The sequence below is a fragment of the Camelus bactrianus genome, chromosome 2 (assembly GCF_048773025.1).
Source record: "Camelus bactrianus isolate YW-2024 breed Bactrian camel chromosome 2, ASM4877302v1, whole genome shotgun sequence".
Lineage (NCBI taxonomy): Eukaryota > Metazoa > Chordata > Mammalia > Artiodactyla > Camelidae > Camelus > Camelus bactrianus.
The window spans coordinates 101,356,798-101,379,903 of record NC_133540.1 but is presented as its reverse complement, the minus strand read 5'-3'; the positions used below and the strand labels follow the sequence as shown (position 1 = coordinate 101,379,903).

The following is a 23,106-nucleotide window of genomic DNA, read 5'->3' as shown; positions in this document are numbered from 1 at the left end:
ACTTGGTTTTCCATTTAGGGCAGGGGGCCAGCAAACTAGGGCTCAAGGGCCAAGTCCAGCCGGGAGCCTACGGGAACAGTCATTCCCACTTCTTCATCCGTTGCCTTGGCTGCGTGTGCCCTACAGTGGCAGAGATGAGCAGTTGTGACACAGACCACATGGCTCACAAATCTGAAAATATTTACTAGCTGGTCCTTAAAAAAAAAGTTTGCCGACCCCCTCTCTAAAGAGAATCGCCAACCATATCAAAAAAGCAGTTTTTCAAAAGGCCATTGTCTCAACTTAGAATTACCTTTGGGAGCTAGTACTTAAGTTTGGTTGTCATGTTATTGATTCATTTTAGAGCCTAACAGAGGAAAAAGAGAAAAATCTGAACATTACGGGCTCTGCAATAAGAGAAAAAAGTGAAAATGGGACCTGGTCACCACTTTAGGTGCGAAAGAAATGACTGCAGGAGTTAACACTATGATTAACTGCCTAGTGGGTGTCATCAGACACTAATATTGCCATAGGTTAAGGGATAATGTGTTATATTAAGTCCAAGAAATATTACTAGATGGAAAGGCAAGGAATTTAAAAATAGGATTTGTAGGGAAATCGAGAAGAACTTTAAAAGTTAAAACATGAGTAGGGAGAACGTGTTTAACAAAACATAAAAGACAAAATGGGAGTTCAGACAGTAATCAAATAAAGGATTAAAATGTCTTTGTTACTACTTTTTTAGTGATAGTGGTAACAAGGGTGGATTAGAAATTTAAAGAGACTGAAAGAGATAAAAATTAATGTAGCAAACAGTAATTCTCATTTACCTTGCTAACAGTTCAATGAGGTCAGTTCTGCTCATACCATCAGGAATCAACCTTGGAATAGCAGCAATACAAGTTCTGAACAAATCAATTTTGGGTTTTCTTTCCCCTCTGAAAAACAGATCACAAGAGGACTTAAGAAGAAGTATATTACATACATCAGACGATAAAAGCAAACTTGGAAAAATTATTACAGAAAATAGGAGTCCATCACCCAAAGTTAACATATTTAATATAAAAAGAGCACATACAAATCCAGTAAATAATTATCAGTTTATAAATGGAGAAAAGAATATGCAGATGATTCAGGAAAAAAACACAGCTAGCAAGCAGTAAAGGTTCTCCGTAGTTAGAAAACAAGCATAACAACCACCTAACTAATAAACATTATTTAAGTAAATTATTTATAATTGTTTCAAATAAAATGAAATATACATAATTTAAAATATTTAACCATTGATAATATTTAATTATTGAAAATAATAAATAATATTGACATTATTAAATAACCAAGTATTAGTTATTTGGGGAGGCCTATAAAATTAACAAAAAATTTTCTTTCATTTAATATCATATACTAACAAGAGTCTTAGAAAACAGACATTTTCATATACCACAGTTGGTTTTGCTTGTTCCCAGCTTTTTATGCTACTTCAGGATGCACATACACACACAGATAAACGTTTAAAATTTTTCTATAATAAAATGTGTGAAGTTTCGAAAATCCTGGTTCCTACAGAGGCTTGATACAATTTAATTCTACTGTATTTTCCCCTAGTTATTCAATGATTTTATTTATTTATTTAAAATATCTAACCTTTTATACACTGGTATTTATTTTGGTCTGTATTTCAAAGTGAAGCTGTTAGTTAATTTATTTTACCCAAATTGTTCTTCAGTTGGTCCAACAAAATAATTCTTACATAGAAAAGAATTTGGATGTTTTAAGAGTTTGGGGGGGTAGTCAGTATTCATTATAGTGGCAATGGATTTATTACTTACTTTTAGAGATTTTATATACAGTCAGTCTTCTCGTTGCTTGGTTCCAATATGCATGAATTTCAGTTACCACAATTTAGTTAAGTAATACTAGTCCCCAACAATGTGGTTCACTTTTCAGTTACTACATATTAACTGTAAGTAATTGTCCAGCCAAGCTTCCCTGTTAGCTCTTCAGTCTACAAATCATGATGTAAATAGCAGATGTGTATCATAACCAGTGACTCAATCACATCACTTTTTTCTGTTATTTAGTTCACATGTACATGGCAAAGTGTGTGGCTATGTTGCTTCCTTGTCTCCAGGGATAAACTCAGGTGACATTCTACAAAAATGGATAGTCAAAAGAGGAAACTGGCCAACACAGGTGAAAGGACAACAAAGAAAGAAAAAGTGAATACTGGACGTGAAATTGGAATCAAACATGAATGGAGTTACAGGAGAAACAGCTGACCCGGGAATGCTGACACTGCTGTCCTTGAAGAATCCAAACATGCAGCCAGAGGAACTCAGGGAGGGCAAACTTATGGGCATAAATGAGGAAAGTGTTTGTGATAAAAAGGATGAAGACCTCCCAGAGGAAGTAATGCAGGAAAAAAAAACTCTCAGAGATATTTGCATATATTCGTATATAGTAACTATATATTAATTGAGAGAGAATATCCAATTTGGTCATCGAAGACCTATAATGCAGATACTAACATCTAAAAAAATGTCCTCTTATAAAAAACATGTAGATACTTCCTTGCAAATGAAAGAAGGTTGCCATAAAATACATCCATCCTCTTGGAAGGAAGTCCCCAACAATAAGGGGAAAAATGTGGGTTACAAGCAGTGCTGGGGGTGACACGGGGGTGAGACGAGGGACCGTTTCAGAAAAGCTACTCATACATTATTCCCCTCCGTGCCCTCAGTTCCCAAGAGATTTGCAGGTTTTCTTTTTTGTTGAACCAGACTCTGGAAAAAAGAGCATTTGCCTAACTTCATAAACCAATCACATCCACACACATCTGGGGTAACTAGGATTTATCTATCACTCGTAGAATAAGCATAAGGCCTCATCACTGACAACAAACTAGATGGATCCAGGATGACTTTTGTTATCTCTACTGGTTCCGCAGCACTTTAAAGGGTAAAACTGAGCATGTGGAAGGAATCATTGCATTAAGAACTACAGGACATGGTAACGGGCGAACTCCAGAAGAGAAAATAAGGAAACGAGCAAGAATCAACCCTCTATATTTATGAAAACTGAAATAGCAATGAAGAGAAATAACTGACTACGTACGTAATCATATCTTCTGGCTCCTTGTTAGACATCTGCACACTAGTCATGCACATTGGTCTCCCAACTTCTTTGTCCAAATGTCTGAGAATGCTATCTAACGCTTTTCTCACTTGAGGATAGTAAACTGACATTCCTAGGGGAAAAAACCTCACAGTTACAAAATGGCAAAAATTAGATAAAGAATAGTTACAGTTACCTTCTGTATAAAAATAAAAGCCCATCAACCTTTAAATGACACTAATGTATTGTTGCTGTAAAAGAAGGAGCTCTGATTTCAACATACTCTTCTCCCTGGTGCTTAGCTTCAGCATACTGGAGAAAATGTGTAAAAATTATGTGCACAACTGAAATCAATTTGAAGGGAAGACAAATGCAGTGAATAGTATCATGTGAGAAAATATTTAACCCAGAAGACTTTTAACCTGAAAACGTACAGATATTGTTAAAAAAAAAAAAAGGTATTCATTTTTCTATCACTCTGTGCACTGGAATAACCAGGCAAATATATACATTCATAGGCAAATACGTGCATTTATGTATTTATATATGGAAATATATACCTTTTAGATTTGATCATAAATTTTCATAAATGAATATCAAACTGTATCACAAAACGATTTATTTATTCCAGTTAACACTAACCTATGACTTTTGCTTCTTCATCTGTCAAGGTTTTATTGAGAAAAATTTTCTTTACACGCAGAGTGTTTCCTGAGGGAAGGATAACTCCTGTTGTTGGCATTGGCGGCTCCCCATCTTTCTGCTGCAAACTGTCCGCTATCACAAGGAAGACTCTGAGGCCTATGTTCATTCTCTTCAGAGAAAAAAGTTTCAAAATAAAGAAGTCAGAGTGTCAGAAAATTGCCTTTTTTCATGCAAAAAAACACCTCATGAAATAACACTGGGGCATGGGAGGAAGGAAGACAGAAGAAAATCTTTCTGTCTGACATTTTTAAAACTAGTCCAGGCATTGGAGCTCGCTTTAATACCAAATTTCCAAGTGCCACCCATTCACTTCTGAGATCAACTGGCTGTCCTATTTTCTATGAAGCTTATTTCAAACCCCTTCCGTCCCGTCCTCAACTCTCCTACCCTGATACCATGTACCCCTCTCTAGGCAGATGATTTGTCTCCCACTTCACCTCAACTTTCCTGAATCTCTCACTACAAAACCCACTGATCTATCTATATCTGCACCTCTTCTTCCTCTCCTTTGCACTTGTTACAGCTGAGGGGGTGCTGGTGTTCTATCTGTTAGAAGCCTGCCTGCTCTTGCGTTATCGGGAAAGTACACTATCAATTATCCCTTCTTTTTCTTGCATCTGCAACATTTCCCTTCTAACTGAATATCTGATTCCCATTAACTATACTCAAATATCTTAGTGGAATAAGCCCTCCCCATAATACTTCCCTCTCACTCATCAGTGACCACAATGCTCAGAACAGTGGGCATTTTTCTTGCATCCTATTTTGACTTTTCAGCAGCATGGGACACTGTCAGATATTCCTTCTTCCCCAAAACACTCCCTTTCTTGCATACATCTGTGCCACTGTTGGCTGTGTCATCTCTGCCCGCATTTCAGATCTACCGTCCTTTACCTGCATATCAAATGTTAGACTACTTCAGGGCAAATTCCTAGCCTGCCTTTTCTTATCACTATGTATTCTCTCCCAAAGCAATTTCATGTATTCACATGGCTTCAGTTACCACTGAGACCACATCATCCACTAATATGAAGCTTCACTTCTCTGAACTTAGACCCTCAGTCTAAGTTTGACACTTCTCCTTGGATGTTAAAAAGATGCCTCCGATTTGCCATGTTCAAACCAAATACACTTTTCCCCTCAAACTTGATATGTTTAGTGTTTCTTTTCTCAGCAAATGATCTTCTCTCCATCTGTATCACACCATCTCAGCCCAAGCTGTCATTATTTACGACACCAGTGGTCCCTAAAATGAGTATATGCATCCCAGTGGGTGTGTAAGATAGTTCACTGAAATACAGGGAAAAAATAAAACTTTAATTTCTACTTTTGTTATGTAAATAAGATTAAAGTTTTAAGCTTTACTCCTTTTTTTTTATGACATAATGCTGGCACCCTCCCTTAGTCTAAGTATCAGGTGGCCACTTCACACAGTCACAGAAGACATCTTGATGGGAGTGGGAAAGTTCTACAATGTACTGGGGTTCCCAGAGGTGTCCCCACATATTCAGTCTTTCAGTAGACGGCAATTTGCATGATTTGATTAAGTGGATTAATGGATGACTTTATCTAGCTTTAACTAAACTAGCTTTCAAAGTTAAAAAGATTCCTGAAAAGAAATACAGATTGAAGATAATTCTAATAAAGTAAGCCTGTAGAAGATGACAACAACAAAATAGCATCACTGACATTTTTTCTACTTTCAGTATGAGAGTTCCAGTGAGGAAAAAACTTAATTTCAGAAATGAACTTGTTCAATGGAGAGAATACTTTTAAAAATGGTATTTAAGAAAATGTCCTTCATTACGGGATTTTTGTTGCTGAAAACCATGCTAAGTACATCATCTATAAAAACACTCACCTCTGCTCACTTTAAAAATCTGGCAATAATTATTAACCTATCTTAGAAATTCTACAAATGAAAAACTTCAATAACTTTCCAACTCATTTGTTAACTACATATATATATATATATATATATCTAATGGTTTGATTATGTCAAGGACTAGCATAGTAATTTAAAGAAATGAAAGGAAATATAACACCTATTTCTCCTTTTTGTATCCTCCAGTGTCATTAGTCTGATGGGTAATTCATTTGCAAAATATTTTTTAAAAATCTGAAAATTTAATGTCTAAAGGGTGAGTAGGAGTTTACTAGTGAATAACAGGGCCAAAGAAGTAGGAAATAACATTTATTTTAATTTGTCTTTTAACTAGGAATATGAGCCTAGGAATTCTGACTTCAGAAATTGTGCCCTAAAACAGTTTTTTTTTAAATTATATATGATAGTATATTACTACATTATAATTTTTTTTTACCTCTGGATTAATGGTGAAAGTTTTAGCAGATTTTCCAACACTGAGAAGATCAAATATTATTTCTTTCATTGCAAAATCCAAACGTTCCTAGAAAAAAAAAATCAATTAAATCCTTATAATTTTCTACTACTATGGGCACACCTTAGAGATATTGCAGGTTTGGTTCCAGACCACAATAAAGCAAGTCACACAAATTTTCTGGTTTCCCAGTGCATATAAAAGTTATGTACACACTATATTGCAGTCTATTAACTGTCTAATAGCATTATGCCTAAGAAAACAATGTACAACCTTAACTAAAAAAAAGTACTTTATTGCTTAAAAAATGCTAACCATCATCTGACAACCCAGGGTCGCCACCTTGTTTTTAATTTGTAAAAAAAATGCAGTATCTGAGAAGCACAATAAAGCCACGTGCAATAACATAAGGTCTGCCTGTATATATCAGGTATCATGTTAAGAATTACACAAATGGGGGGAGAGGAGTGGGAAGGGATAAATTGGGAGTTTGAGATTTGCAGATAATAACTACTATGTATAAAATAGACAAACAACAAGTTTCTACTGTATAGCACAGGGAACTATAGTCAATATCTTGTGGTAATCAATAATGAAAAAAATCTGAAGAGGAATATATGTATGTATATGTATGACTAAAGCATTATGCTGTACACTAGAAATTAACATAACATTGTAAACTGACTCTACTTCAATAAAAATTTTTTTAAAAATACAAATATAAAAAGAATTATACAAATAATGGCAGCACAGGTCTATGCCCGCAAGGTGTTGAATCTAGTCGGACAAAAGAAAAATACTTATGAATTAATGTTAAAAAATATGATTATAGATATATTAATTTTCAAATGATCCGTTTAATACTCAAACCAGCAGGATAGAAGTTTAAACACTCATTTGCCAAAAACAGATTCAAGATTTAAGTGAAGGAAGTCTCAAAATAATGATGAAAGGAAGCCTGATGATGACAGCTGGCCATGCGGCAGGCCTGGAGAGCAGGGAGATCATACTGGGACTGAGAGAACAGGGCTCCAGGAAGGTGCTCTCCAAGAAATGCAGTTAACTAGTAAGAGCAACGATCTTTGCGAGGAGCTTTATCATTCTGGTGGAGTGTTGCTATGTGCTGACTAACGCAAGGGAGTGGGTACGATCCCAGGGGAAGTGATGCAACCAAATGGCGAAAGTTTTCTGAACAACAGCTCGAAAGCATAATCTGCTTTCATTCATCTTATTGACACATTTATACTTGTCTAATTATCATCAGTCCTGTGCTCCTGTAAACAGAAATATATTCATTTAATTTAAATAATCCTTATTTCTTCACTGTCAGAAATAATTATGGGTCATTGATATCGTCATGGTTTTAGTTCAAAGAGAGCTCTATGAATATTCTGGAACCAAAGTGTTTTTTCCTAAACTGAGAAGGTAACTCTACCTATGCTTATCCAGGGCTGATGACCCAAAAGAGAATGTGACCAAAACCATGGATTTGCTTCCTCAGGCCACAGCTGATCCCCTTCAAATAAACCTTCCATTACTGCAGAGGCTAGAAAGCTAAAAGTATTTCTTAGGATGCCTGTGAACTTCAGGATGGGGCTTAGACCCAGCCATGTGATACACTCATGTGAGTCTCTGGGAACCGGGGTATGAGGGGGTGGGGAGGAGCACAGGCAGGAAGGGATGTATTTCACTGGGTGGGATGGCGGGAGCAGCATGCTTCTAGCTTGTCTAATTCAGTTAGGCTTCCTAATTTGGCAGCTTTTCGACTGTGGCAGAGGCAGCAGCTTCCTTGGTGGCCCAATGCTATAGTTTCCTCTGGTTTTCTATTTATTCCAGAACCAGTTTCTTCAGTCCTATTAGTCATTCTGTGAACTCTCTAGATTCCTTAAAAGATCTCTTTGGGCTCAACCAGCCAGAATGGATTCTAGTGTCTGTACCTGAGAACCTAGATTAATGCAGATTATGAGAATTATGTTCCAAAATCTTTCAAGATACGCAAGAACTAATTAGTAAATGGACTAACAGGACTATGAGACACTTTCTCAACCTTTCCTAAATTAAGTGCTTCCACTCGTGGGTGTCCTTTCCTTCTCCAAGTGTGTAGCTCAGTGATTTAAATTTTATTTTGCATACACACAAAAACCATTAGCATCATTTAGTTTTTACTTTTTTAAGCATATTTTTATTTTTCACTATTCAATATTAATAAATGTTTTGTTATCATGCTTTTAGGTATGTAACAAATTTTATGACTCTGGGTTATTCTTACAACTTACATAGATATATATACTATGAAGTGAGGTACTCACCTGAGCAATGAACTGAATGATCTTCACAAATATATTGAGAGGTGTATCACGGGGAACCACGCTACGTGAACCTTTTGGAAAAAGTGCTGACACTATGCTCATAAGACGACTAGAGGGAAAAAAGATTTAGTCATAATAAGATAACGAAATTAACAAAACAGTAGCAAAATATCCTTCCAATTCTTTATAACATGTCAAGAGAATTCATATTCCTTCTCAAGGTATTTATAATGTTAACTAAAATTCCATAGAGTGATTTTTTACCAAGATGTTATTTTAAATACACTTCAAAACAAAGGCACTCACCTTTGAGTTACAGTGTTGCTTTCACATTTTATTCTAATTACATAGACCCACAACAATCTATACAAAGATTCCAGTGCAACTCGAGACATTTTAGGATCTTTATTCTGTTTAGAAACAAAAGAGAATAAAAATAAGCTTATTTATTACACACAATAATTTAAGATCAATTATATTCTTTGTCAACAGCTAAAAGCCTTCTCCCTTCCCTTTCTCATTCACTCTAAAACAGGTTTAATTTGTAAGTATATATATTTTCATACAGTAAGTATATATTTGGTATATGGTAAGTACAGATAGCTCAAAAGCAACCATAAATAAGGCAACTCTGAGTCATTCTTTATATTCTCAAAACAAAATAGTAAAATACTAGAATTATATTACTATTTCTAAGAATTTGAAAATTATACACACTTCAACTTACCTGATGGTAAATAGGTCACAAAACAATACTGACATAATGGTGAAAGGATTATTCATCTTCACCATAATTCACTGCAGCCCATTTACAGTTAAAATTTAGGACACCAAATGTTGTTACAGATATTTGCACTTATGAAATAATGCAAAACATTATTGAGTGATTATCCTTAAAAGAAGGACTACAGAATGGTGGGTTAAGAGCATGTACTCTGAAATCAGGAATGACTGGCCAAACCCCATCCTTGGACACTGTTATACTGCTTGATGACACAATTTTTGCATCTCTAACATGGAGATAACATGGTACCTATCTCACAGACTAAGGAAGTATGAAAAACAGTGAGAACACTGGCCTGGTATCTGTTAATGCTCACTAAGTGCCAGGGGTTTACCTTTCATTTTTTATTTAGAATTAGAACATAATTATTTAAAATTAGAAAAGTATTCCACTTCAATCACAATTTGATCAGCAACCCTTTTCTTCATACTAGCTATGATAAAAAGTGAAGTTCTCAAATGACAAGAGTTACAGAATGAGATTTAATTATAAATTTTGAAAATGTAGCTAATAATCACCTTTAGTAGGAAAAACTATGTGTCTATCAGTTCTAGGATACATTTAGTGGTATAAATGAGCATTTATTTAATTTGGTTTGAGGGATTTCTTGTTGTTAAACAAGTATTTTATATATAGCAATGGACAAAAGGGAGTTTTAAAATTCTAAGTATTTTAGCTACTTCTATTTTATGTTTTCTCAAATTATAGAATAATAGACATCTACTACGTATGACTAAAAGCAATGCAAAAAGATTACCACTGCGGATTTTTAAAAAAAAAAGGACAACCACTAGAAAATATAATTTTGCACATCTATGTGTATGAAGATTTGATATTTAAATTCTGAAGAGGATATCAACTACTCAGCTTGTCAGAGTCTCAACATGGAATCCCTCCCTCTACTGACAAATCAGTGATTCCAACTTTCAAATACATTCCCTGAGCAGCTTTCTATTAACTTGATACTAATACTACAAAGTATGTCACTAATATTAAAAACCAAGCTTTTTGCAGTACTTTCTTTTCTATCATGTAACTTTCATTTCCATCACTTAAATGCAAGATCTCAGAGTTCAATTAGTTTTATGTGCATTCCAAATAATGCTTTCATGTTGTTAAAATTATATTTTCAAAATATGAATACTAAAAATAATATAAATTATGTATTAAAAATATTAAAAGTCCAATTTCACATAAAATTCTTCTCATATAAATTGTTAACAAAGTATTTGGGTCATCTTATGTGCTGAGGTAGTTGGCAAGAAATAAAATTTGATTTTCAAACTTTTCAATATGGACTGCTGTGTTTTACAAAGCAGACTTATTTTATGAACAAAACAAAAAAGTGACAAAATTGATAACTGATGGTTTATTTGGTCACTACAAAGCTACTATACATATCTGAATAATAAAAACATCCCTAGTTACAATTTTGGTCTAATTTGAATAATCAGATTACATTAATAAAATCCAGTAGTATTAACATAATAATGTTTTGATGTCAGTCAAATATGCTCTTTGGCAGCAATCATTTTAATGTTTCCTCCTTTTTTTCCTACTGAACAACAAAAAAAGATTTGTTTAAAACTCAAAACAGTAAGATCAAAGTTTTTTAAAATCATATTCAAAATCTGGGTTACTGTCTCCTTAATTTCATGGGAAAATGTTTTTTAAAGTATCATTTATAACAGCTATAAATTCAACAGAATATTTTAAAATTGAAGATTAGGTTAAAAATCAACGTTTGGTATCACTGCTACCTCTTAAAATTTATCTTCCCAGGGCCACATTAATATTAAACCTTTGGGAGAATGCTCCTGCTGTGCACTACTCTTCTTCTGCAATATGAGAAGCAGGTTTGAATAAATACGTGGGACATGCAATGCAGCAATGGGTAAATGCGGGGGGAAAAAGCCACACTTAAAGGAGATAAAGCAATATTTTACTTTGTAACATCAACACGACTCACCTGGAGTGTTTCTATTTGTTTTCTGATACTGTTGTTAGATGGCATCTAAATAAAGCAATGTGAGACAGCAAACATAAACATGAGATGCAGCACATGCATGTTAGATGAAAATAAGCACAAAACAAGACAGCTCTTCACCAAGGTCTCTATTTAGAAGAAATTTGAAATTTCCAAGACAGTGGCTAGAAACACTGAGGGAAAATTTTTTTTCTATAATTTGGGCTTCATGGGATACATCTACAACACTTAAACAGAGAGAGAATAGGTAAATTTTTAACTATCTAATTTTTCCTCTGAAAACACTGCATTTGATATCAGGCAAGTTTCAATTTCCAAAAGGAAATAAGCATATACTGTAGAAAAAAAATCTTCAGATCATTTTTATATGGCATCTACTCTTACTTCTCTCTCTCCCTCTCTCTCAATTATTCTTCAGAAACTTTAGAATCATTTTTCACCTAATGACCTCAACTGACATAAAGACAGGAGAAGAGGAAACTACCAAATTACGTATGGGGCGAAAATCATAGATTCAACACTTTCAGTGAAAATAAACTGATAATCTCTCATGGTATTTTTGGACCTACAGACTAATGCTCATTTTTCACGGTCACCAACTTGAAAAATTGCAGGGTAATTTTTTAAACATTGTGTAATATCTTAAAGTGTCTTGAAAATGTGTCATATTTATTCTTATGACTACAGGGAATAATGCCTTTTTAATACCCCAGAACTATAGCCCAAATATTTTAAAAAGTATTCAGTACAGCAACGTTCCTTATAGTACATTAGTACATTGAAAGGTAACGTGGTAGGCCAGAAAGATCAAAAGTTATGGCACTGGATGGATTTAAATGCAAATCCTATCTCTAACACGTTTTGGCTCCCTAACCTTGGGTTACTTATTTATCTTCTTTCAGCCACAGTTACAGTAAGAATTAAATGAGGAATTTTACTTAGAGACTCTAGCCTGTAGTAAATATTAATAAAAATTCATTTTTATTTTAAGAAGTAGTTGATTTAGGGAATGGAAAAGTGTCATAGATTTTTTTTTTAAATCAAGAGATTACTTGAATAATAGCTATCATCTTTGAAAAGCATGAGGTAGAGCCGTAAGTAATGGCAAAGAATAGAGGTAATGACAAAATATTTTTAAATAGTATATAGAACAACGTATGTGGTCTATATTTCGGTACGTATCTACATATCCTTACATTTACTTGTATGTTCCATAGATAACACATTAACAACAGCTCTCCTTGGGGTTAAGGATTATGTGGGAGATTGTCACTTTTTGCTTCATATGCTTATATAGTGTTTGAATATTTAATAAAAAGGTCACACAACTTCTAAAAAAAAGAGAGATTACTTGAATCTCAAAACAAAATCAATTTAGGTTAAGACCTTTATCTTGGACCGTTTTTTCCTATACACAAAACAAGTAAGTTACACCTGTTACAACAGATCACTAGCATAGCTTTCCCCTGAATGCTCAACTCCTTACCTCAACTATGCAGCATAGCCACAGTATCTAAAACTTAACAAACAGGAACCAATTCATGAAATTTCTGCTGAATAGAGCCTTAATGTAAGTTAAGGGTTAATGGTCAAGACAACTATGTTCCAAATATTCATGCTAAGTGGCTCTTATCTTGGCCTGGCAGATTAACACAGCCATTAATGCAAATGGACAATACGCCAGAAATATTTAACAGAAGGTAAGGGTTCAAAGAAAATAGAGCATTTTAAATGAAAGCCTTAAGACAAAAAAAACAGTTAAGGTACTGCGAAAGAACTGCAAATATGTTAGGTGGAAATGTATATATATATGTGTATATATATATAAAAACATTCCAACAAGCAACAGAAAAGTGTGAATTGTCATGAAACAAAAGCAACCTTCCAGAAACACTTAAATGCGTGTCTTAAAATATTTTATTAAAAGTTTGAAGAATCATACTACCCAGCAAATGATCAATTAATTTACTTTCAGTATCTAAGTCTATACAAATTATCAAAATCAGGACAGAAAACAATATGATGTACTTAATTAGATAAAACTTTTTTTCGTGTTGCATGACATTAAGAATTTAACCAGCTTGATTGTTTTTCAAAGACTTCTACTTTCTGTATACCTTACTAGGAAATCAAGATATTTTTCAAAATGATAAACAAAATCATAAAAAAAAAATCTAGGATAATGTCCAGTGGATCATTTCCGAAGTGAGAAAGAAGAGGCAGCCCTATTTTTCACAGTATCACGATGAACTGTAGGGCCAGAGACAAGTCATTTAGTATCTCTGTGCCTCAATTTCATTGTCTTCAAAGTATAAGGTTTCCAGTCGTAACCCTAACTTAGAAGAATAACAGGAAATAAAATATCATGTCTGCCATGTTTCTATAACACATAAGCAAAATGCAAATATATTCACATATGCGTCAAAACGGTATTCAAATCAAGCATTCACATGACATGCAGATGAGGAATATCCCCAAGTTGTGTGTCAGATATTAACTGTACTCCTGTCCATAGAAGAAAAGAAGATCCTATTTAGATCCTGCGAGCAGAGTATCCGGGGAAGATAATGATCCTTACATCTCATTGTTTTGTTTTCTGTTAAGAGACTGGACCTGGACCAAATAGTGTCAAATAGTGTCAGGAACAATTATCCCTTGATTCAAGTCAGAATCATTTCAGGAAATTTCACATCCATGTGGATTCAGCATCTTTCTGTTAGATCTGGCTGGGCATACTTCATTAAATGTGCTTTTAGTGATATTTTATTATCAAGGCTTTTTTCATATTATTCAGGTTCGAGCCAACATTACTGAATTTTCTCAAAAGAAAACACAAAATAAGGATCTAGGGAGTTCTGTAAGATTAATTCTCTCAAATTCTAAAGGAGTTTATTTATTAACAAATATTGCTAGATCTAAGATAATAAAAACAATTACTAAAAATACATAATTTTGCATTCATTCAGACCAACTAAATTTTTAATAAAAAGTTTATTCATGTCTATGCATGATTCCCGGTAGAAGAAATGAAGTATATATAAGAAAAAGAATGTGGTACAGTATTACTATTCAAATGAACTGTAGTATTAAAAATTTTATTATATACTGTTCAGTGTATATGCAGAAGTGAATATACTGTAGTCAGTATTTACAGGTCAGAAATGAGATTGTCTTACCTTTAAATGTGACAAACAGTTCTGTAGGAAAATATGCCAATTATTTAAAAAAAATTGCTTCTGACTGACACACAAAAGGCAGGTAATTAATGGATACAGAGCCTACAGGAGAAAGAAGAGAATGAACATTTTTCCATGAAAAAGCACTGGATATGTAAATTATATTTCAATCACTTTCATAAACAAAGAAATTCTGTAGCAGTTTTCCCATTTGTAACAAGAAATACAATCCCTGTTTATACCAGTTAAAAAATTCTGGTTTTTGAAGTGAAAAAAAAAAAGTGAATGAAGGACCGCAAATGGCAAAATATCCTTCTTTTTTATGGGTGAGTTGTATTCCATTACATATATATGCTGCATCTTCTTTATTCATTCATCTATTGATATGCATTTAGGATGCTTCCATATTTTGGCAATTATAAATAATGTTGCCATTAATAGCAAATGTATGTATCTTTTTGAATTAATGCTTATTTTGTCGTTGGCTCTATCCCTTTGATAACTATGTTAGTTTAAAAAGCTAAAGCTCTAAATGTTCTTAGAAACAATGAACAGTACATATATATAAATTTTAAAAATATATGAGATGTATATATGTATTTACATGCGCTATATTGTATATGGGCAGTTTAATTATAACAATTCTACCTAATAAAACTGAAAAATGAAAAAATTGAAATTAAAAAAAAAAAAAAGAAATACGATCTTGTGGAGTAATCTAACTAAGAATGACAAAGGGCAAATTTTCTATAAGAACAATTTCTTGATCTATCACATCTCCCCAGGTTAGAAATATGCTATTATTTCTCCCTAGACCCACTGCTCCCTCAACCAGTACAGTCACCCTGGGATCAGAGGACAGATGGGCATTAATGTTTCAGCTTTCTATTTGTAAGGTGTGTGACTTCAGGGAGGATACGCCAAAATGCTTGAAGCCTCACTTTCCTAACATGTAAAGTTGAGAATCATATCCTATAGAGTTGTGAGGTTTAAAATAAGATAAAGAATGCAAAGCACTTAGCTCAATGCCTGGCACAATGTTTATTATTATTATACCTCTATCTTAAGTGGCCAAGTATCTGTCCAATTCTCCAAGCTTTCTCCAAGCTGCATAAAAATTCACAGAATAACCCCTCAAAGTTACTGGACAGTTAAACGGGGGATAAAATGCCTTAAATCTCTGAATAGAAAAGATGTAATTAGACAGACAACAGCTCCTAAATAGTCATATGCTTCAGAATACAATTCATCACTAATGTAAAATAAATGAGTTTATGGTTTAATGTAAGACTACACCCAACTTTTCCTGTATTACAATATATAATTTAAAGCATCTGTCAACACAGGTAAATACCTAGAATGAAGTCTGAATGACCTATCAAACACAGAGCTAGTAAAATCAAGAATAGAAAGTTGTTTAAAAAAAAAAAAAGGAGGAAATAGATATAAAAAAATTTGCCCTTCTGTTGCGCTTTGGATCTTTTCCAATTTCAATTTTTACAATTCTCTGAAAACTCTACTAAATTCATAAATCAATTACTAAAACTCCTAATTAAGTATGTAAAGGTTTGAAATGTTTCTCAATACCAATGAATGCTTCTTTCTGGAACTCAGCTCAAAAGTAGTCTGATAAAGCATCTCCACAAAATTTTTCAAGCAGGGAACATTCACTTCGTTTTTAACAGCCTAGGTAAGAAGATAATACAAAAACAAAGAGAATGGTTACACGCGTTAGACTAAACTATACCAGGATTACGAGACGTTTCTGTAAGGTATGAAATTACAGTTAATAATTCACTGAGTATCTGATGCAAGTACCATAATGTGCCAAACGACCAAATGTTAAGTAAATAAGATTAAACCTGGTCCCTGCCCTGAGCGAACAAGCAGAGAAAGAGGCAAGTGAACAGGCAATGAGGATGCAGTCTAACAGGAGCTGTAAGAGGAAATTCTCAGTGCTCTCAGAGCACCCAGAAGGGGCCCCTGTGGAAAAACTGCACAACGAAGTAACATCTAAGCTGAATCCAGGATTTCTTTACCTAAAATATTGAAATAGCCTCCCACTTAAGCTCTCTGGCCTTATTCCCACTGCTCTGGCCCCTTGCACTGGGATCCAGCCACACTAGCTTCCTTGCTGTTCCAAGAACACGTCAAATATGCTCTTGTCTCAGGATGTCTGCACTGGTTCTTTCTGCTAAGAAGCTCTTACTCCCAATACAGCAATGCCTTACTCCCTCATTCCTTTAGTTTCTGCTCAATTGTCACCATCTCTTTCAAGGTGGTGGTCCTTCCTAATCACTCTACTTAAAGTTTTAACTCCCTTACCCACCCTCTTCGGCCATTTTTAGGTCCCCACCATGTGTTTCATGCTCCCCATTTTCACATCCATCATACTGCATATTTTACATACTCGCTTGAGTTTTCTGCACTAGACTTAAACTCTGTAAGAGCAGAGAGTCTTTTCTATCTTGCTCATTGTTGTACTCCCTGTGTATAAAAGATGTCCTGTCACATAGAAAGCCCTCAATATAATGAATAAATTAAGTAGAGTCCAACAAGAAAAGGAGGCTGGGGGTTATTAGAGAGGCAAGAATGTTTCAGACAGAAGGAGCTCTTTGCGCAGAGGCTGGTGATATAGGCTCAACTGTCCCAAAGTTCAGAGATTAAAGTCCTAACCCCACATACTTCATAATGTGACCTTACATGAAAATAGGTCATTGCAGATATAATTAGTTAGGATGAGGTTATACTGGATTGGGGGTGGGAGCTACTCCAGCATGACTGGTATCCTTAAAAGGGGGGAGAAATTTTGGACAAAGACATGCACATGAAGAGAACACTGTATGAAGATGAAGGCAGAGATCAGGGTGATACTTCCATGAGGCAAGGAATGTCAGAGATTTTCAGTAAACTTCCAGAAGCTAGGCAAGAGGCCTAGAACAGATCTTCCTCACAGCACTCAGAAAATCAACCTGCCAACACCTTGATCTCAGACATCTAGCTTCCATAACTGTGAGACAATAAATTTTTGTTGTTTAAGCCACCTGCTTTGTGGTACTTTGTTAGGGCAGCCCTAATGAACAAAGAGATCATAAAAGCAAATATGGCATAAAAGAAGAATTAGGCAACATATAAGAATGGAGCATAGTCAAAGGTCTTCCTACAGTCTGCTCCTTTTGATGAATTACCTTAAAAACATAATCTCAGATAGCTGGCAAAAACAGATTTTCAGACAAGGAGGAAGCACAAACAATCTGGGATGGATAAGCAGTAATTCAAATCATTTCTAGGAAAAGAAATTGAAGTGCATGGTAATAGACTAAGCTGACATGGTTTTATAAATGATCATTTTCTTTTTGGTAAAGTGAACCTATTCACATGGTTAAAAACTGAGGTAGGAGTGGGGATGGGGAGCTATCTGACTCAAACTACTTACAAACTTATAATTAATGACTTCTATTTATACTCATTAAAAAACCCATCAAATATTTAATTATAAGCAAATATTCAAACCAGGTAAAAAAAATCATGCTAACTGATATGACAGCTATCATCAATATTTTAACTTCTTAATTTTTCTTACAATTCTCTGTTCATCTTTTCTAAACATGGTCTAAAGATAGAACCTGAATACCACAGACCAATCCATATGAATACATAAATTATAAATAATTAATTCGATGTTTAAAAATGAAAGCAAAACAGTTAAATTAGACTCTCAATATGAAAATAAATTTCTTCACTATTAAATTTTTAAAATAGAATAAAACCTGGATAAAGTGAATGTTACCAACTTGCATTTCTAGCCAGGATGGTAAAAAGGGGGGCTAGTTAACCCTACGATCTGAAACAACCAAAAAATGAACGAAATATATGAAGTGACATGCAAAACATTATACATCAGTCAACAAAAGAAAGTAACCCCTGAGGAATGGAAGTTAAATAAGGGAAGCCCTTTAATGGCCACCAGCTTACTGCTGTGTGAGAGTTTTCAGGGAGCAAACAGAAGTATACCATTGTGCAAAGTTTTTACAAATAAGTGGTATTATTTACTCAACAATATTACTTGAGGTAGACAACAATAAGTTAAAGATGTAGACCATGAACAATATAATGATAAAACAATGAGATATAGCTAATAAGCCAAAAAGGAGATGAAAGAATCACAAAATTATTCAATTAATTCCCCCCCAAAAAAAGCAGAAGAAAAAGGGAACAAAGAACAGATGCAGAAATAAAAAATATAATCAGAAGATGACAGATTTAAAATAACATTATCGAAAATCATATTAAGTGTATGTAGTCCCCAGTTAAAAGGCAGAGACTGTCAGACTGGATAAAAAAGCAAGACCCTGCCTACAAAAAAAAAAAAAGTACTTTAAATATAAAAACACAAGTAGATTAAAAGTTAAAAAATGGAAAAGGATATACTATCCTTACATGATCAAAAGAAAGGAGGAGTGGCTAAATTAGTATCAGACAAAGTAGATTTCAGAGGAAAGAATATTATTAGCAGGGATAAGGAAGGTTATTTCAAGATGACAATGGTGTCAAATCAAGAGGATATAACAATCCTAAACAAATATGTGCCTCATACTAGAGCTTAAACTTACACAAAGGAAAAACTGACAGAACTATAAAGACAAACAGACAAATCTTCAGTTAGTCAGAGATTTCAACACTCCTCTCTCAAAAATTGATAGAACAAGTAGATAGAAAATCAGCAAGGTTATCACAAAGTTGAAGAACACTATCAACCCATTTGCCCTAATTGATATTGATAGAACACTCTCTCCAACAGCAGTATACACAGTCTTTTAAGTGTACACGGAACAGTCATCAAAATAAATAATATTCTAGCTCCCAAACCAAATGTCAATGCATCTAATCAGATTCAAGCAAGTAAGTATGTTCTCTAACCACAAATTAAAAATGAATAATCTGAAGATCTTTGGAGAAAAAAATAACCCATGGATTTCAAAAAGGAGAGTAGAAAGTATTTTGAGCTTTATGAAAATGAAAACACAACATGTCAGAATTTGTAAGCTGTCACTGTAGAACTAGTTAGAGGAAAACATAAAGCATAAATGCTTATATTAGAAAAGAGGAAAGGTCTCAATGACCTCAGCTTCCACCTTAAGAAACTAGGCGGAAAAAAAGAGCAAATTAAAACCAAAGTCAGTAGAAGAAAGAATAGTTAAAAATCCAAGCAGAAATCAATGAAATAGAAAACTGAAAAACAGAGAACATCAATAAAGTAAAAAACTAGTTCTTCAAGAAGATCAACAGAATCAATAAACTTCTAGCCAGAAAGATCAGGAAAAAAGGAGAAAAGTCACAAACTACTAATATTTGGAATGAAGGAGGTCACCACAGATGTTACAGGTATTTGAAGAAAATAAGGGAATATTATGAACAACTTTATACCAATAAGTTGGAAAATTCACACAAAATGGACAAACTCCTTAGAAAGACATGAAAGCTTACTCAAGAAGAGATAGCTGAGCAGCCCTATGTCTTTTGAAGAAAATCATCTGCAGTTAAAAAGCTTCCCACAAGGAAAATCCCAGGCCATAAGGCTTTACCGGTGAATTCTAGACATAAAGCCAATCCTGCACAAACATTTCTGACATTGCCTTGTCACTAAAACCAAACAAAGGCATTACAGGAAAAGAAAACTACAGACCAATAGCCCCATGAACATAGACAGATGCAAAAATCTGCAAAACAAAAAATCTTAGAAATAGTATCTTAAAAAATCTTATCATGGTCAAGAGCTTAACCCCAGGAATGGAAGGTTGACCCAATATTTGAAAAAGCAATGAATGTAATTCACCATATTAACAAAAAGCAAAAATGGTATGATTATTTCAGTAGATGGGGAAGAAAAAAGCATTTCACAAGATCCAAAATTCATTACTGAAAAAAAAACTCTTAACGAACTAGGAACAGAAATAAATTTCCTCATTACGATAAAAGGCCTCTATGAAAAACCTACAGGTCACATCACACTTCTTGGTAAAAGACTGACAACTTCAGTCCTAAAATGTGAAAGGAGGCAAGTAAGTCTGCTCCCATCACTTCTATTTATCATTGTACTGAGAGTCCTAGCCAGTGCAATAAGGCAAAAATAAAATAAAACACACATAATGAAAAATATTTTGGAACACCTGGAAAATGAAACTTAAAAAAATGCCATTAATAAAATCCCAATCAAATCCCACCAGATTTTTAACTGGCTAGGTGATTCAAGAATTTACAGGGAAATGCAACAGACCTAGAAGAGTCAAAATTTTTTTGAAAAAAACATAAAGTGAGAAGATGTATACTAACTGCCTTTTAACTTACTACAGTTATTAAGACAGTGTACCACTGTTGTGGGAATATACACACGGATTATTGGAATAGAACAGAGTCAGGAATAGACCTACACAAATAGAGTTCATTGATTTTTAGACAAAGGAACCAATGTGCTTGGAAAGAGTTGTCTTGACGACAAATGGTCAAATGGTACACAGGAACAACTGGATGTCATATGCAAAAACAAAACTTCAATCCATACCTCATACCGTATATGAAATTAACTCAAAATGGATCACTGACCTAGAAGTAAACCCTAAAACTGAAATACAGAAAACCTTTGTTACCTTGGATTAGGCAAAGACTTCATAGATATGATACTAAAAGCACAATTTATAAAAGAACAAATTGATAAATCAGACTTCATCAAAATTAAAAACATCTTCTGTTCCAAAGACATAATTTAAGAAAATGAAAAGACAAATCATGGACTAGGAGAAACTATTCCTAAAGTATATATCTGACAAAAAACTTGGACCCAGAATATACAAAAATAAAAAATAAAAGTATATCTTTCAAAACTCAATCATAAAATGAATACTCCATTTTAAAAATGGGAAAAACAATTTTAACAGACATTTTGCCAAAGAAAATATACGGACAGCAAATAAGGACAGGAAAAGCTGCTCAAAATCATTAGTCATCAGGGAAATGAAAATTAAAAGAGATACATGACACACCTATCAGACTGGCTAAAAGTAAAAAGACCAGCCAAAGCCAGAGTTGGTGAGGATGTGGCAGGAGGTACTGCTGGTGGGAATGCAAAACGGTACAACCACTTTGGAACACTCGCAATTACTTTAAGAGTTAAAACATATACCTACCATTTGGTCCAGCTATTCCACTCCTAGACATTCACCCAAAGGAAATAAAAGCACATGTCCATACACAGACCTGTGCGTGAATGTTCATAGCAGCTTTATTTGTAACAGTCAAAAACCAGAGACAACCCAAATGTCTAAAACCAGGTAAACATATAACCAAATTGTGATATATTCGTACAATGAAATACTAGTCAATAATTACTACATTACTGATATGTTCTGTAACATAGTTGGAACTCAAAATAATCATGCAGACTGAAAGAAACTAGAAAACAGAGTCTGTACTTTAAGATTCCACTTGTAGAAAATTCTAGGAAACACAAAACTAACATAGAGGACTAGAAAGAAGATCAATGATTATCCAAGAACAACATGGGGTGAGTGGAAGGGGATTAAAAAGAAGCACGAGGAAACTTTTAGAGTGTGATAGATATGTATGTTACCTTCATTGTGGTGAAGGTTTCACAGGCACATACGTATGTCTAACTATATACTTCAAGTATGTGTAGTTTATTTTATGTCAATTTTACCTCCATAAGTCTGTTTTAAAGTGAAAGAATATATATATATATAATATATATAATATATAAAAAAATATATAATATATATAAAAAATATCATTATACAGCACAGTAGAATACTGAAAGTGAGCAGCATATGATATACCATAGGCAAAACTGAGTAGGGGGTGGTGGGGGAGACTCAGGAAATAAAAAAATCTAGCATGTCTAAGTATCCTAAAATCCCTGAATGTTATTTGTAGCCCTCTATGTTACTAGTAACTGCAAAACTATTTTTTGAATAACACAATGAATTTACATCAAGAAAAGCTTCTATGAATCTGCCTCCCTAGAAGTTACTGCAATCATATTTACAGCAATCAAATTTTCTAAACAATTTAGAATACATATTCTGACAGGTATGATGAACATCACAGCAACTACAGAGAAATGAACATTTAAAATCAAGACAGTCCTGTAAACTCCAGGATATGCGTCACAGTACTTTTGAAATCTTCAGAGGCATTAAAGTGGCTGCCATTTTGCAAGCAGCAAACACCATGAGTAAATGCAGGGTGTTAGACTGAGCTACTTGAGATAACCATTACTTTCAGGTTACAAATCCTCTCTGCCTTCCTAACAGCCTCTACGTCTTAAGGGCCTGGGCTTGTTCTTTTATTTAAAAGACTGATCCATGCTATTCTGCTATTTGCCTAATAACCATTTCCCCACACCCACATGACATTCAGAGTTCCACTTAACTGTCTATGACATGACCAGAAAGTAAGACTATTTCGTGTGTCAACTTCTTCAACGAAAAGGTACTTTTAAAGCATAACATAAAAATTAAAATATACTTACAGCAGCTACAGGGATAAGAATCTCCACAAATAAACCAGCAAGTGCGTGTTTTATATCTTTATCTTTGACTTCTAAGAAATACTGAGCACATTCCTTGAGAGGGGAAGAAAAGTATGTTAGATTAACAAAAGAGGAAGATTAAAGTAATTTTACTATCCCAATAATTTT

The 23,106-nt window shown here is 34.0% G+C and overlaps 1 protein-coding gene across 10 annotated transcripts in view; it reads right to left on the bottom strand.

The window, feature by feature from the left end:
* The window catches only part of FRYL (FRY like transcription coactivator), a 226,669-nt gene that overhangs the window by 83,119 nt on the left and 120,444 nt on the right, over positions 1 to 23,106 (bottom strand). For 7 of the 10 annotated variants that reach the window (XM_074348242.1, XM_074348245.1, XM_074348234.1 and 4 more), the window contains 10 exons: positions 22,939 to 23,031; positions 15,981 to 16,079; positions 14,394 to 14,495; positions 11,200 to 11,244; positions 8,753 to 8,856; positions 8,447 to 8,555; positions 6,120 to 6,206; positions 3,736 to 3,907; positions 3,094 to 3,226; positions 810 to 917 (listed from right to left, as the gene is read on the bottom strand). In XM_074348242.1, the coding sequence (XP_074204343.1) occupies positions 810 to 917; positions 3,094 to 3,226; positions 3,736 to 3,907; positions 6,120 to 6,206; positions 8,447 to 8,555; positions 8,753 to 8,856; positions 11,200 to 11,244; positions 14,394 to 14,495; positions 15,981 to 16,079; positions 22,939 to 23,031 (1,052 nt within the window). The remainder of the gene's footprint in view (positions 1 to 809; positions 918 to 3,093; positions 3,227 to 3,735; positions 3,908 to 6,119; positions 6,207 to 8,446; positions 8,556 to 8,752; positions 8,857 to 11,199; positions 11,245 to 14,393; positions 14,496 to 15,980; positions 16,080 to 22,938; positions 23,032 to 23,106) is intronic. The other 3 variants (XM_074348223.1, XM_074348227.1, XM_074348248.1) reach the window with 1 other exon arrangement.